General features: G+C 36.8%; 1 protein-coding gene across 2 annotated transcripts in view; it reads right to left on the bottom strand.

The window, feature by feature from the left end:
- Window positions 1-4,128: 4,128 nt before the first annotated feature.
- tmem192 (transmembrane protein 192) overlaps window positions 4,129-15,176 on the bottom strand; it is a 13,303-nt gene continuing 2,255 nt past the window's right edge. For both annotated transcript variants that reach the window (XM_016570511.1, XM_016570512.1), the window contains 4 exons: window positions 14,457-14,718; window positions 13,573-13,710; window positions 6,523-6,625; window positions 4,129-4,865 (listed from right to left, as the gene is read on the bottom strand). In XM_016570511.1, the coding sequence (XP_016425997.1) occupies window positions 4,742-4,865; window positions 6,523-6,625; window positions 13,573-13,710; window positions 14,457-14,718 (627 nt within the window). In that variant the 3' untranslated portion in view covers window positions 4,129-4,741. The remainder of the gene's footprint in view (window positions 4,866-6,522; window positions 6,626-13,572; window positions 13,711-14,456; window positions 14,719-15,176) is intronic.

Raw genomic sequence — 15,176 nt, 5'->3', positions numbered from 1 at the left:
CACAAAGACTTCACTTGACCTTTGACTTGGAAATAAATGTAATTTTTTGCACTCTTATACGAAATATAAACAATGTTTTTTATTTTTATTTTTTACTTACGCTATCGCAAAATGACAATAAACCACAATTACGCACGAGACCAAGCCATTTTCACACAATGTACGTAGTTTTTTCTACGTTCATACCAAACACAGGTATATTCGTATACTGTAACTAAATGTAATTTAGCCTACGTGTATACACTCTCATCTCCCGCTGCTGTGGCGGCTATGCGCAATTAATCTGGTGCCCGTGGGCGATCAAGCACCGGCGTCCATTGTTAGTCATGATGTTGAGCACAATGGTATAATGCATTAGCATAGGGTTACTGCGGTGAAAGAGAGAAAGAGAGGGAGGTACATGGAGTTCGCATTGCTTTAGTTAAAGGCAGATATAAAAGCACCCGCTTCTCCTCCCGTGCGCACCGTGCCATTGTCCTTGCGCCTCTGGGAGAGGATCTAATAGCTGCTTATGGAGGGAAGTGACATGAGCGTTATCACAAGAACCTCTGATTGTTATATTGCCCTCCAGATTGTTTGTTACCAACTGGGGACACCATCGATTTTGATTTTATTTCAGGTAACACCCCAGTCAGGGGAGGGGTTCAGGGGGCAAGGGATGCATATCTTCCCAACCCCCCAAAATATCAAATTGTCAGTTTTACAATAAATATTGTAAAGAAAATGGTTGATTCTCATAGCAATGAATTTTGTAACATTCAGACTGTTATTGAACTAAACTGAATCACAACTGAACTAAATTAAGCTTCATAATGGCACTATTTAGAGCTGTTTTACACCTGAAATTGTAGAAAGAATTGAAAAGAACTTTGCAACATTAATATTATTTTCTTGTTTATTACTATAAAGCTGCTGTAAAACAATCTGTATTGTATAAAGCGCTATACAAATGTGACACGACTTTGCATTAAATATTAGCATAAAGGTTAATAATAGCCCTAACAAGTCTTTTTTCCTTCCCTTTCCAGACTTTCTCAAACTGAGGCGGAAATATCGCAGACACAACTGTCCAAAGAAACGTTGTCTGCCTCTTCACTCCAGAGTGCCATTCCCTTGAGGTAAGACTTCACTTCACTGGCTATTTATTCCCTTTTATTACTCTAAGGAATGAGCAAATATTGAAAAAGAGCTATCAAAGAGGAGCATCATTAGGAAATCCAAATTCTGACATTCCATGCAAGTATTTGCAGACAAATAATCGCGAAATCCCTCAAATTACTTTTGTGACTCCTTGACAACACACCAAATCTTGCCTAACAAGTGCATGCACTTCATTTAAGAATACATTAACCTAGCAAATTTAAGAAGAATACATTTACATAAAAATATGTTCTAAGAATGTTTTCCGTTCAAAACATCCCATTTTTCAATGTTTAAAAATGGTTATGCGAACATTAGGGACAACATTAAGAGAATGATCCATTTAATTATTTTGCAATTATGGCAATGTTACTTTTGAATGGTCTCTGAATCTAGTAAGTAGTAATGTTTAAAAAAAAGTTAGATGAACATCCAACTAAAACTCCATATATTTTGTGCTAATGTTTTGAGAACATTATTAAAGGCCAGGTAACTTTGAATGAACATTCTAATAATGTTACTGGAAGAATGTTTGTTTATGTTTGTTAACTTTGAGAGAACGGTGTTAGAATGTTCTGAGAACGTTCCCTGTTAGCTGAGCACCACTCCATTGTAATCTCTGGAGAAGGGACAGCCAGATTAATTAACAAACCGGCTGTCGGATCTTCAGTGGCCTTAAGCCACAGCGGAAACAAACAGAGACTTTGGGTAAATACCCTGTACTAAATGAGCTGGGAAATTATTGGATCTTTATAGCCGTGCGACTTTCTCTCGGACCGGGAGTAAACACAAACACTCCACTCCCACCCACACACACAAAAGTGTGGAAACCTACATAGCCCAAGCAGAGACACACAGACGGACGAGAAAAGCCCTACCCCCGTAAATACAACCCATTTTAACTATCTGCCACACACACTGTAAAACTTGGGTGGGACGGCTAGTAATGCCAGTCCTCAGAAACACCTGGTGGCCATTTCAGTAAAGGGTGTACTACAGTTATGGAATGGTTTACCAATAGAACTGAAAAGATAACAGATCAATATAAAAACTGGTTTAAACAGAATAAATTGTGATTATTAATAAATATCTTTTCCCATTCTATTTTTGTGTTTTACAGTTTAGACCGTTTGTTGGTTGTATTTCTTAGACTCTTAGTTAAAGCCTAACCAGGGACAAGTGTTGCAGATTAGCTATTCTGATGTAAAACAAAATAAAATATTCTGAAGAGAAAATACTATTCGAAGAGTATAAAACTACCACACAAAGGGGTGGTGAAAAAGAGGTGAATATAGTTTGCGTGTGTCATGGCTGCTGATGGGCCTTATTGTTACTTGAAGAGCAAAACTCAAGGATACCAAGTCGCTTCTTACATAAAAATCCTCATTCTCTATTCTCAAAATACTCAACAGTCAAAATTTGTGTTGTTGTTCCGTGTTGAAATGTGTGTGTGATGTGATACTGTATCTGTGGGGACACACATTCACTGTGACAGCCTACCGGAGCCGCCTACTGTTTTCAGACACTCTGGAGAGGTTGTCACCTTTAACCTTTACTCTATGACCCCCACACAATGAGCCAGAGCTAGTCTGGAGTTAACAAAACACACAAACAGATGCACACACACACACACACACACACATATATATATATATAGGAACAATGTCTAAAAGAAAAGCTGCACAAAGATCACATCAAGAACAATAAATATCTATTCCATAGGCCTGAATGATTGTGGATTGAAACTGTTTGTTTTCTTCAGGTTTCACAACTACTCAACTATCCACAACTATGATGTCTTGTCAAGCCTTAAGAAAACCAAAGACCAGTGATGGATGGGAAATGAGAGAGGAGTTTCATATCAAGACTCACTGAGGACTGTTCATTTGCCCGTATACTGTAACCAAGCCATGCTAGTCACTTCTGTAAAGGAAGTGTATTGTTTTATGAATGTTAAGTGAACAAGCCATGGGGACATCAACTGCAACCAAACAATGCTGAAAACTCATCGCTCAATCAGTTTGAGTTTGCCAGAACCATTGTAAATAGTAAGAACTGATTGATATGTGTTTATATGTAAGTTATGCACTTCAAATGTTTTATTATTATCCTGATTAAATAAAAAGTGTATTGTCTTTTCACCTGGGCTTTGTGTGTCACAATCCTTGTAGGAGGTAGGGGGGCAAAGTGAATGAAAAGTGTTATACTGGGATCAGTAGACTGCCCGGTTTGACAATTGGTTCTGACAAATTGGGATTGTTCTCTTTTTGACTGACAGAATCTGAAAAAAAAAAAAAAAACACTGTTCAGAAAGGTCAGCATTCCTGATCCCAGATGGTGTATTTTTCAGCACGTTTTGCATATGTATTTTCCTTTTCTGTTGACTACTACTCTTAAAAACAGATTAAGAGTAAAAATGTTAAACACTTATACCCAAAATTTAAGAAAAAAAGAATGTGATATCATAGAGAGGACCTCTGAAGACCCTCATAACGGTCAACATAAGTGTCTTAAAATATAATTTTTCCTTTTATTAACTGTAAAATGTCAAGAAGAGCAACCCTTTGAAATTATTTATAATTAAAATAATTATAAAATATACTAACATTTGTGACAAAATATCTTGATGTCACACTGAAAGTCCTTTCACTATCATGGAATGTCTAAAAAGTTAAAATGGTAAACTTGAAACTATTTTAAGTATTTAAATTAGTTATGTGTATACTCCCATGTATTTAAAGCAAATTTTACTTACTTTTTTTTTTACTTAGTTACACCACACACATCATTTTGGTTGAACATGGTATACACGTATTCCAAAACCATACATAACTAATATACAAAAAGTATATTTCTAAGAACCTGATACGTGTTTTAAACAAAATTTCAAATCTATTATCTCATCTTTCTTTATCTTGAAACTTTTTTTAATCATCGAACCATGAGCACATTAAAAACTCGACCAACCTAATTCAATATAATCTGTGGAAATTTTATTCCAAAAAGAAGTTTCAATCATTTTATTCACATTATTTTACATAAAATGACAGTAGTTCACAACATCTGTAGCATCAGGACTAAAAAGGTCACGATTTGAGAACAGCTCCAACACATACATACCACAAGAAACATCCGTTCAACACATTTCTTACACACAAAAACAGCACTGATCCACAAAGCCAAAAATAAAGTGATGCACTAAAGAAACCAAATTAAGTATTAATTAACTATCGCTGTACCAACGTATTCATGCTCTAACAGACATGAACAAGGAAAACCACAAGTTACATTATAAAGCTTTTAGTTTGATTAGATCTCACTATTCCCAACTCATAATGAGCATCTTTACTGAACATTTCTGCAGCAGAGGTTTTTGACTTCCTAATTGCAGCTATTGTCTACTCAGACTTGTCGTCATGGAAACGTGAGAGCGTCGTTAGAGAGGTTACCAGGGTTCGTTTCCCACCAAAAGCCTTCTGATCAGTGAGCCATGGCTGCCGATGCCAGTCAAGATAGACATGCTCACACACACTCGCACGCAAGGCTTCAAACCACATCATACGCACAAACAGACCTGAGTCACTCTCTCTGTTTGCATGTGTCAGCCTCTGATCTGCTGAGCGGTCAGCGCGAGGATCCTCCTGCTCAGAACACTGTTGTGCTGTTTCAGATAATCAATCAGGTCCGCCTGCTTTTCCACCACATCCTCCAGACTGGAGCCGTCCCTGTGAAATAAACCACAGAACACATGTGCACCTGTCTGACCCGTCCACAGCACTTGGGATTGAAATGTGAGTGTGTGTGCTCCTATGAAAACACATTGTATTTAGGGATGCCCCAGTATGGCCTGTTTTGGCCAATACTGATAACCATATATTGGTCAGTATGAGAGAAAAAAAAACTGTGGAAAACGGCTTTTTATTTTAAAAACAGGTGCAAGTACAGAAAACGATCTTATATTACAACTGTTTAACTAATCTAGGCCTACTATGAACCACTGGAATGAAGAAATTATACATGCCTATGGCACAAATATATAAAAAAAAAAATCTTAAAGTTAACTTGAATAAATACAACAACAACAACAACAACAAACAAAAAAACAATGCCTGTGACAAAAAAAAATGACAGGCTCTGAGTAAACATTAAATTTTTGTTATTTTAATTTTGAAAATATTCATTATTCATTCATCTTCAGTGTCACATGATCCTTCATAAATTCTTCTACTCTGCTGATTTTAAAGAGGTCATGAAATGAGAAACCAAAATTCTCTTGATCTTTTAACATATAAGAGGTCAGTGTACTATAAAAACATCCAAGTTTCAGAACTCAAAACTGTCTTGTTAGTCTAAAAACAGCTTATATTGAAGCCAGTCTGCCAAAACAACAGCTTGTGGAATGTATGAAGTAATAGTGTGGCTAAACATGGCCTCCGCAGAAGATGATCAATGCCTGCTTCTACAGCGCTGCCCGTTTAGCCCCGCCCACCGATTCGCACATGTAGTGTAAATAACGAGGAACCAAACAATAAAGATGCTCTGAAGACAAGACAACGCTGTTCAGTGCCAAGCTGTGGAAACAGTCTTTGCATTACACTTCCTTCTGATCTCAATGTTAGGAAAGAGTGGATGAACTTTATTTTTAATGAAGTTCCAGACCGCGTCAGGAAGAACTTGGTCCTTTGTTCACTACATTTTACCGCGGATTCATTTACAAACAAGGCACAATTCGACGCGGGATTTTCAGAAAGATTGAAACTAAAAGATGATGCTGTGCCAGCTACATCGGATCCGACAGTAATGTCGCAACACACAAGTGTGAGTAACTGTTTTTATTACATGATCACTATTGCTTTGTCTATTAAACAGACCGTTGGATGTGAGTATTTATGTGTTTTTAACCTAAATCACTGCAGCGTCTGTCTGTGAAAGATGTAGGCTGTCAAACATGCACAACTATTAACCAATCATAGCAGTGGGCGTTTACTTCAGAGTCTACAATACGCCATACCAATTCAAATGGAGCGTTCTGATGAGGGGGGTCAAAAACAGGACAGAAAATATCCTATTACTTCTAAATTATGTTTTTTGATGTATAAATCTTGATAACATTATAAGTGGACCTCAGAGAACTGTACAAAATAAAAAAACAAAGGCGGTTCATGACCCCTTTAATATTCCAATGGTTCAAGAAAGCCTGCTGTTAAACAAATTTTAAGAATATCTATCAACCCGTTTCATTTATTGGACAGATATAATTAAAAAGTCAAGTTTATCAGACAATATTCTTTAGAACAATACATCTTTAATCATTAACCAAGTATATACTGTATATAATAAATGACCCATACACATATATATATGGGTCTATTACCAATGTACCTGAAGCCTGTCTCTGTATGTCCTTCGCTGGAGCAGCCATGAGAGCGTTCTTCTTCAGTCACATCAGGATGTGGCTTCTTGCTATTAAACTTCACCACGTGTACTAAAACACACAGAATACAAGGAGATAAATACACGAAATAACAAGAATGTAGTTTTCTAATTTCTTATCTCTAGCCCCCTCTCACTCTTCCTTCTACACAATAATTTCAATATACAGCAAAATGTCTGACAAGAAAATCTAGGATTTTTTTCTCCATTTCAACCTGGAACTAAACTTTTTTTTTCTCATGCATCATTCTTATTCCAGCTCCTCCTTTAACATAATAAATAGGGGAAGTTTTTACCATTGAAAAATGACATGCAGAACTGTGCCAGACAGAAATGTTGATGGCTGTGGTGTGTGTCTGACGGCGCAAGACATGCTTTAACGTGGGATAGGTGTGTGAAGACACACGTTCAGCATGTGTGAGCAGGAGTCACGCTCAGCGCGGATATCCTTCACCGTAAGGTGTGCTAGTAGACGCGTGGCTAGTGTGTGTTTTGTGAGCGTGTGAACGCAGGGCAACTGTGTGATTTCACACGTCACTTCCCTCCTCTCTCACACCTTTAATGTGCCTTTCAATCAGCAAAGCTTCACTCCCTACACTGCAACAGAACAGCTAGTTCAAGCCAATTCAATCAGAATCTGAATTAAAGACTCTAGAGTGTACAATATGTGCATTATGTCAAAACATGGCAGATTGGGATAAATAAATAGTGAAAATTGTTTGGATAACTGGAAACCACACATTACCCTTCAAAAGCATTAAAGCAGCACTATGTAACTTTTGGCGCTCTAGCGGTTAATAAACAGAACTGCACACATCCCGCGGAAGAACATTCCAACCTGAGCTACTTCTCTAAGTTTATGTCTCTGGCGATTCACGCAGGTATGTGTTACTCCGCAGCGGTGATGACCCGACCAGGCTACAATAGTCCAAACATAAGTACTTATTATAAGTGTACCGTAGTGATTCAGACAAGAATTAAGACAAAAACGCGGTTTGGAAGATTAATTCATGATGTACTCGCTCATTATATACATTTTGCAAATTGTGAACAGAAAAAGTTACATAGTGCTGCTTTAAAATATTCGAAATTGACAGCAAAGATTTTAAAAGTTTACAAATAAATTATATTTGAAATAAATGCTGTTTTTTTATTTTCTATTTGTCAAAAATATTAAAATAAATGAATAAAATGAAAAAAAAAATGAAATAAATAAATAAATAAAACAATGTTAAGCAGCACAACTGTTTTCAACATTGATATTAAGACATCTTGGGTACCAAACCAGCATATTAGAATGATTTCTGAAGGATCATGATTAGAATGATCACACTGAAGACTGGAGTAATAGCTACTGAAAACGTAGCTTTGCCATTACAGGAATAAACTGTATATTGTCAAAAAATACCAAAAAATAAATTGTAATAATATTTCACAATATTACAGTTTTTAACCATAGCTTTGATCAAATAAAATGCTGCCTCAAGCATAAGATCTTTCAAAAAAAAGAAAGAAAAAGAAAAAAAAAATAGTTGTACCAACCCTAAACTTTTGAACAGTATAAGTGTAACTGAAGTATTTCTAGTGATGTACTTTTAACACCAAACAAAGCTTTGCCAAAGTCTCTGAGGCAGTTCGAGTTGCTCAGTGGCCATCTTGTCAATGTCCCCAGGCAACAATTTTCTATTCAAGCACATAATTATTTCTAGGCACATACCTACTGCCACTGGTCAATCAAAACGGGTAGTATCACTCCAAAATTGCGCCACTGTGTTGAGTCATTAGCAATTGTTCTATCTGAGAAAAATCAGAATCTAAAGATTTTGCGAATAAAGCATAATTTCCATCCCATGTATTCAAAAGAACAAATTCGTACTTGCAAATGAACAGCAAATGAAAATAGAAGTTGTATCCACTTGTGTAGCCAGTTCAGCTTTTTTATTAAATGTAATATTACTTATTAAGTGCATACACAAACTGCTCAAAAGCCCTTCAAATTTGGTAGCAATTGACAGCAATTGATAGATGCCTTATGTCTTGAGCAACAATATGTCAGACAGTTCTGACTGATGACAAAATGAGCAACATTTGAGATGTTATGAGATGATACTACGTTTCTGCATTCTAATATTGAAATTATTACATACTTCACCTTAAAAATGAGTAAGATAAGTATAATGTGTGCTTTAGGAGCATATATTTTTAAACATATCTGTCAAAAGATAATCTATAAATCAAAGTGGAAAATATCTCAGGGTGTCTAAATGCATTCTAATTAGACCATAATCACACGTACACAAACACCTCAGCGTTGTTCCAGACCCACACCTGGCCAACCCATCACAAACACACCAATCAGATAAAACTGCTCTTTCTTCAATCACCTGCAGGAAATGGGGGCCAACAGGCCATTGAGTTGGGCAGGAAGGAGATCAGGGAATCCCTCTTTAGAGATAATGCACACCTTTTCTCTCGCACTGAAGTGCCATATAAGCGCAATCTATAATAGTAAATGAAGCTCAAGCAGTTATTTGAGACAAATACAGTGTGTATGTGAGTTTAGATATGCAATGCTGGAAGGTTATTAAGGGTAATTTGTCAGTTCGGTCACCACACATCAAGAAAAGCCTTTAAAGAATGTTTTTAAAAAGAAAGAGTGACAGTCTTTCTGATATACGCGTCACATTCCTTATATCTTCACTAAACAGTAGTGCTTCCCTCCACAAAAGACTACCGTAAAAATAAACACCATTACAATAACGGTCAATAATTCATGACATTTGCATTCTAACGGAATGTTGCACAGAAGTTCAATACATAGAATTGTTTTGCACTTTTGTGCGACATATCCAAGCTCTTAGAACTCAAGCAACTGAAAGGCATTTGATTCTAGAACTCTGAAAAATTATGTGCACTTTAAGTTCCCCCAAGTATCATATATCTGCATTCCACACTAATGCCATCCTTGAGCACATTTGGACATGACGGGGACCGAGCGCATGTTGTCCGTGCATCGCGGTAAAACAATGCAGGTCCCAATCACCTCCCTCGCCCCCTTTGAAGGGCCCTAAACTTCCTTTGAAGTGCAGAGGCGGCATACGGCCCATACAGAACGCTACATTCATGTTCAAATGAAGAGAGAAAGGCAGAGATACAACATCACAGAGGACACTTCAAAGACCCTGGAGCATGATTCTGACCTAACTGCACCTTCCTCTAGGAAGGGGACAGAGAGATGGATATATGGATAGGAGGAGATAAATGGTGGTTAAATGGATAGAGATCACTCGTTAGCACAATAAATGTGCTGCAAATAAAGGGTATTAGACTGAGACCTGGGGTTATTATTTTGGGAATAATCTCACGTGGGAAAGAACAGGAAAGTTTCTTAAATTTGTAGATGTAGCTACATCCACATATAACGTCTACAGCCACTTTTCTTTTTTTATATTTAATATAGCTTATTAAAAATTATATTAACAGCATTATTTGAGTGAAAAGTTTCAGAAAAAATTCAGAATTTGGTCAACTGTATTTGCAGCAGTTCTCAAGAATAATGAACTCTTCTGTTGATCATGTTATTCATGTTATTCATAAGATAAGCAAAAACAGAAAAGGTGCAGAGTTGTAAATATTCCTTATTAATTATCACATCACAATGTTTGTATTATTATTATCCTGATCATTTTTTTTTTTTTTCCAAATCCTGAAATTGTTATTTCCAGATTGTGGACCATTTACTAGCATACACTACCATTCAAAGTTTAGGGCCGGTAAGATTTTTAAATGTTTTTGAAAGAAGTCTCTTATGCTCTCCAAGGCCAAGCTGAATTCTCAGCAGCCATTACTCCAGTCTTTAGTGTCACACGATCCTTCAGAAATCATTACAATATGCTGATTTGGTGCTGAAGAAACATGTCTTCTTCTGATTATTATTATTATCAATGCTGAAAACAGTTGTGCTGTTTAAAACTTTTGTGGAAACAGTGACACATTTTTTTTTATTATTTGATGAAAAGTTAAAAAGAGCAGCATTTATTTGAAATAAAAATATTTTTGAACATTATAAATGTACTTACTCTTACTATTTGATCAATTTAATGCATCCTTGCAAGATAAAAGTATTGTTAGTATTAATTTAAAAAAAAAAATCTTACTGACCCCAAACTTTTGAACGATTGTGTATACACATAAAAATTCACATCAAAAACATTTACCTTGCCTCATGCATAATTCACTGAGTGATATATGAGACATGAGGTGATATCGGCTGATAGACCTCATTGAGAATGAAGTGAGCGAGTGAGGGTGTGTCTCTATAGATAACATATGGTCAAGCTTCACTTCACTAATCATCTCTGGAATCCAGGCACTGATACGAGAATGTGTGTAAGTGTGTGTGTGTGTCAACATTAAAGACAATGCCATGGTGTATTAGGGTGGGGTGGATTCAGGTTGCCTTTGGCAAAGATGAGCCGTGTGTCCATAACAAGATTCTTACCCCCACATATGGTCTTTCTCTTAGACATTCTCTAAAATATTTCCCCTTTTCTCCACCTCTTACCACAGGAGAGCAAAGAACTATTATTTTATCATATGGAGCACAAAATGCGAGTAAAAGAGGATGAGAGGGACAACGGCTGCCTAGTATGTTTCTAAAGGGGGTAAGGACAGAAGCTTGGGTATTGTAATGCATGTTGGGGGAGGTGTGCATGTACTGTACTTGTGGCAACTATTTCTTGCAATTAGCCATCAAAACGAGTGCATTTTTGTGAGTGGTAGCAGTAGATATTTTCCCAGTCCAGAAACAGAAGTGATTGCAGTTGCATATCATGATAGGCTTTAAGTTGTGATTTAAATTCAGAAACTGAGGTTATTGTCCTCAGTGCCAGTGGTAAATAGTTCCATAGCTTAAGTGAGTGAGTGACGTGACATGTGGCCAAGTATGGTTACCCATACTAGGAAATAGTGCTCTGCATTTAACCCATCCTTAGTGCACACACCCAGCAGTGAACACACACACACACACACACCCGGAGCAGGCAATTTTTTATTTTATTTTTTGCTGCGGCGCCCGGGGAGCAGTTGGGGGTTCGGTGCCTTGCTCAAGGGCACCTCAGTCGTGGTATTGAAGGTGGTAGAGAGTGCTGTACATTCACTCCCCCCACCTACAATTCCTGCCGGACCTGAGACTCGAACTCGCAACCTTCAGGTTACGAGTCCGACTCTCTAACCATTAGGCCATTATCCACCATTATCTATGTACAGTAGAAGGTCACACCCTGAGGATCGAAGTGATCGAGACAGTATTTAAGGAGAAAGTAAGTCAGAGAGACAGCAAGGAGCAAGACCATTGAGTGGTTTAAAGGATTTTAAAGAATATTGTAAATAATGTGCGATGATACAGGCAGCCAGTGTAGGTTAAATAAGATGGGGGTGATATGAGCACATTTGTTTAGAGTGGGTTAATATTCATGCAGCAGAATTTTGAATATATTATAAGCGAGAAATATAGTGCACTGGCAATCCAGCAAAAAGAGCATTACCGTAGATGAGGTGTGATGTAATAAAAGTGTGCACTAATGATTCAGCATCTTTTGGGCTGACATAATAACGAAGTTGGGCTATACGGCGAAGCTCGAGAAATGCAACTTTAGAAAGTTTACTAATGTAAACAACCAGGGTCAGCAAAAGATCAAGAGTAATGCCCAAACTTCTGACAGTGGCATATGGAAAAATTGTTGTAGCATCTAGGTTAAAGCTGGGAACATTCGTTACATTTTTTTGTTAGATTTGGGAGGCCAGTAATCAAATTTTCGGTTTTGCTCAAATTCAAACTTAGAAAATTGGAATTTAGCCATGTCTTTAACTCATCAACACACATAGATAATGTTGTGGTCTGGTGGATAGAATCTGAATGGCAAGCAGCATATATCGAAACATAACAGTGATTATGAAAACCCTAACAATTAATTATATGTCAAAGAGGCATAATGTAAATAAAAAAATAGTAATGGCCCAATAACAGAGCCCTGGGGAACACCCAGTCTGAATAAAGCAGTGGGGGATTTATAAATGTGCAAAGCAATGTAGTATTGTCTATCTGTAAGATAGGAAGACAACCAGGATAATGCAGCACCTGAGACACCTATCTCTGAAACTAAGGCAATAGAGCAATAATTTGTGATAGACAGTATCAAATGGTCAAGTAACAGGAGAATTGAAAGATTACCTGAGTCACCAGAAAGTAAGAGATCATTGACAACCTTTACTAAAGCAGTTTCAGTACTGTGACGGGAGCAGAAACCAGATTGAAATATATCAAACTGATCATTAAGAACTAGAAAAGACTGTAGCTGAGTGGCAACAACCTTTTCCAATATTTTGGAAGCAAATGGTAAATTGGAGATAATTAGTGAAATCTGATGGATCTAAGCTTTTTTTTTAAGAACAGGAATAACAGCAGCAGTTTTGAGTGAAATTGGAACAGTGGCAGAGATAAAGGACACATTTACAAAGTATGAGATAGGAGCAGAAATTACATAAGTAAAGTGTTTCAAAAGGATCTAACCGGAATGAGGAAGAATTAGAGTTATGTATTATTTCACTAATTATGGTTGGATTAGTCAAGGTAAAATTATTCAACATTTGGATAGACTAAGCTTGCTCACAAGTATGTTTACCAAAACACATGATGATGTGAGCTCCGAAATGACCAATGTTTTCTTCAAATACAGAAAAAAAAAAAACACATAATTACACTGTCAGGAGGACAAAAAAAAATCAATGTCTAAAATAAAATAGTGCAAAAAACTAGTTTCAAGGCCAGTGGGATATACTTAATGCTATTGGCAGGTGTGGCAAAAAAGAATTCTGGACCCCATGTGTGTGCATATGAATGCATAGAGAAAAAACAGAAGGTTTTGTGTATGATTTTGTTATTCACTACACAGAAATGTGATTCAGAATGAACTATGAACAAATCTTGTGTGAGAGTACCTGCATATCTAAGCAAGCATATAACTGTCAGCAGTAGCTCCAGACAGATGATGGCCAACAGAAGATATACAGAAAGATTCTTCACATTTGCATCCAGCAGAGAAGATGGAGCAATTACAATCAGGATCAGTGCATTACCTGTGTAAGGGAGAAAAAAAAGAGATCAATACTGCATTATATCAGTAACGGATATCAATTACTGTTAATCACTAGTTAGAAGTGTAAATATTTACTTGATAATGATTTAATTTGATTAGGCTTCTTTACTAAATGATCAATATGTGAATATTTTTCTGCAGCCATTATTCCAGTCTTCAGTCTCACATGATCTTTCAGAAGCCATTCTAACCTGCTGATTTGGTGCTCTAGAAACATTTAATATTATAATTATCAATGTTGAAAACAGTTGTGCTCTTTAATATTTTTGTGGAAAGTGTGATACCTTTTTTAGGATTCTTTGATCAATAGTAAGTGCATAACAGCAGCATTTTTTTTTTAAAGATTTTTTTGTAAAACAATTTAATTTCTTAGGGGGAAAAATCTATTCTTATTAGTTTCTTAGTAAAAAAAAATTTGGAATGGTAGCGTAAATGTTACCATATTATAAAATGAGAAAAAAAAACTATAAACCAGGATTCAGTCATTTAAGATTATAAATGAAAGCAATTGTGCATTACATTTCAAAATCAATCAGTATATTTAGTTACAATAATAGCTTCTGAGCTGCCATCTAGTGGTCATTTGTGAAACAAAACAGGCATATGGACACGTGACTGAGAGAGTACTTCAATTAGCATTAGCAAGTTTTTCATGGAGATTCACTTTATGAAGTGGCAAAGAAAACCAGGAGTCGAATATTAACATAGTGTGAAACATCTTTTCACCTGCAGAGTGAATGAGCAGTGGAAGGTTTTTTATTCCACGGGTCAATCTGTAGAAGTCCAGATAACCTCTCCGTCTCACTGCGCTATGGTGATGCTGGACAAATCTATCATATATGAAGACCATCACCCAGAGCGCAACTTTTCCCAGTAAGATCACAGTCTTGGAGTCGATGCCCTGCAATGCTGCAGTGCACTCAGGAGTGTGCTCATCAGATATCCAGCAAAATACTGTGATTACAATGCATAAAACCACATAAACCACCTGCAAACCAGAAACAGAGAAATTACACAAAAAGCACACCGTGAATGTGGTACTTGTGTAGTGTGTGCTAGTGTTCATGTACAAAGACTTAATTTAAGGTTAAAGATTCTTAAAGGGGTCATATGATGTTGCTAAAAAGAACATTATTTTGTGTATTTGGTGTAATGAAATGTGTTTATGCAGTTTAAGGTTAAAAAATTACATTATTTTCCACATACTGTACATTATTGTTTCTCCTCTATGCCCCGCCTTTCTGAAACGCGTCGATTTTTACAAAGCTCATCGGTCAGAAAAAGCGAGGTGTGCTGTGATTGGCCAGCTATCCAGTGCGTTGTGATTGGCCGAATACCTCAAGCGTGTGACGGAAATGTTACGCCCCTCACCATACTGTGATGATGCCCTGTCAGGCCAGAGCGACGAGACAAAAACATTAAAAAACCCATTATAAACGAGGCATT

This window comes from Sinocyclocheilus rhinocerous, unplaced genomic scaffold (genome assembly GCF_001515625.1).
Source record: "Sinocyclocheilus rhinocerous isolate Xijiao unplaced genomic scaffold, SAMN03320098_v1.1 scaffold681, whole genome shotgun sequence".
In the NCBI taxonomy this organism is placed as follows: domain Eukaryota; kingdom Metazoa; phylum Chordata; class Actinopteri; order Cypriniformes; family Cyprinidae; genus Sinocyclocheilus; species Sinocyclocheilus rhinocerous.
This window is presented reverse-complemented; position numbering and strand designations above follow the sequence as displayed.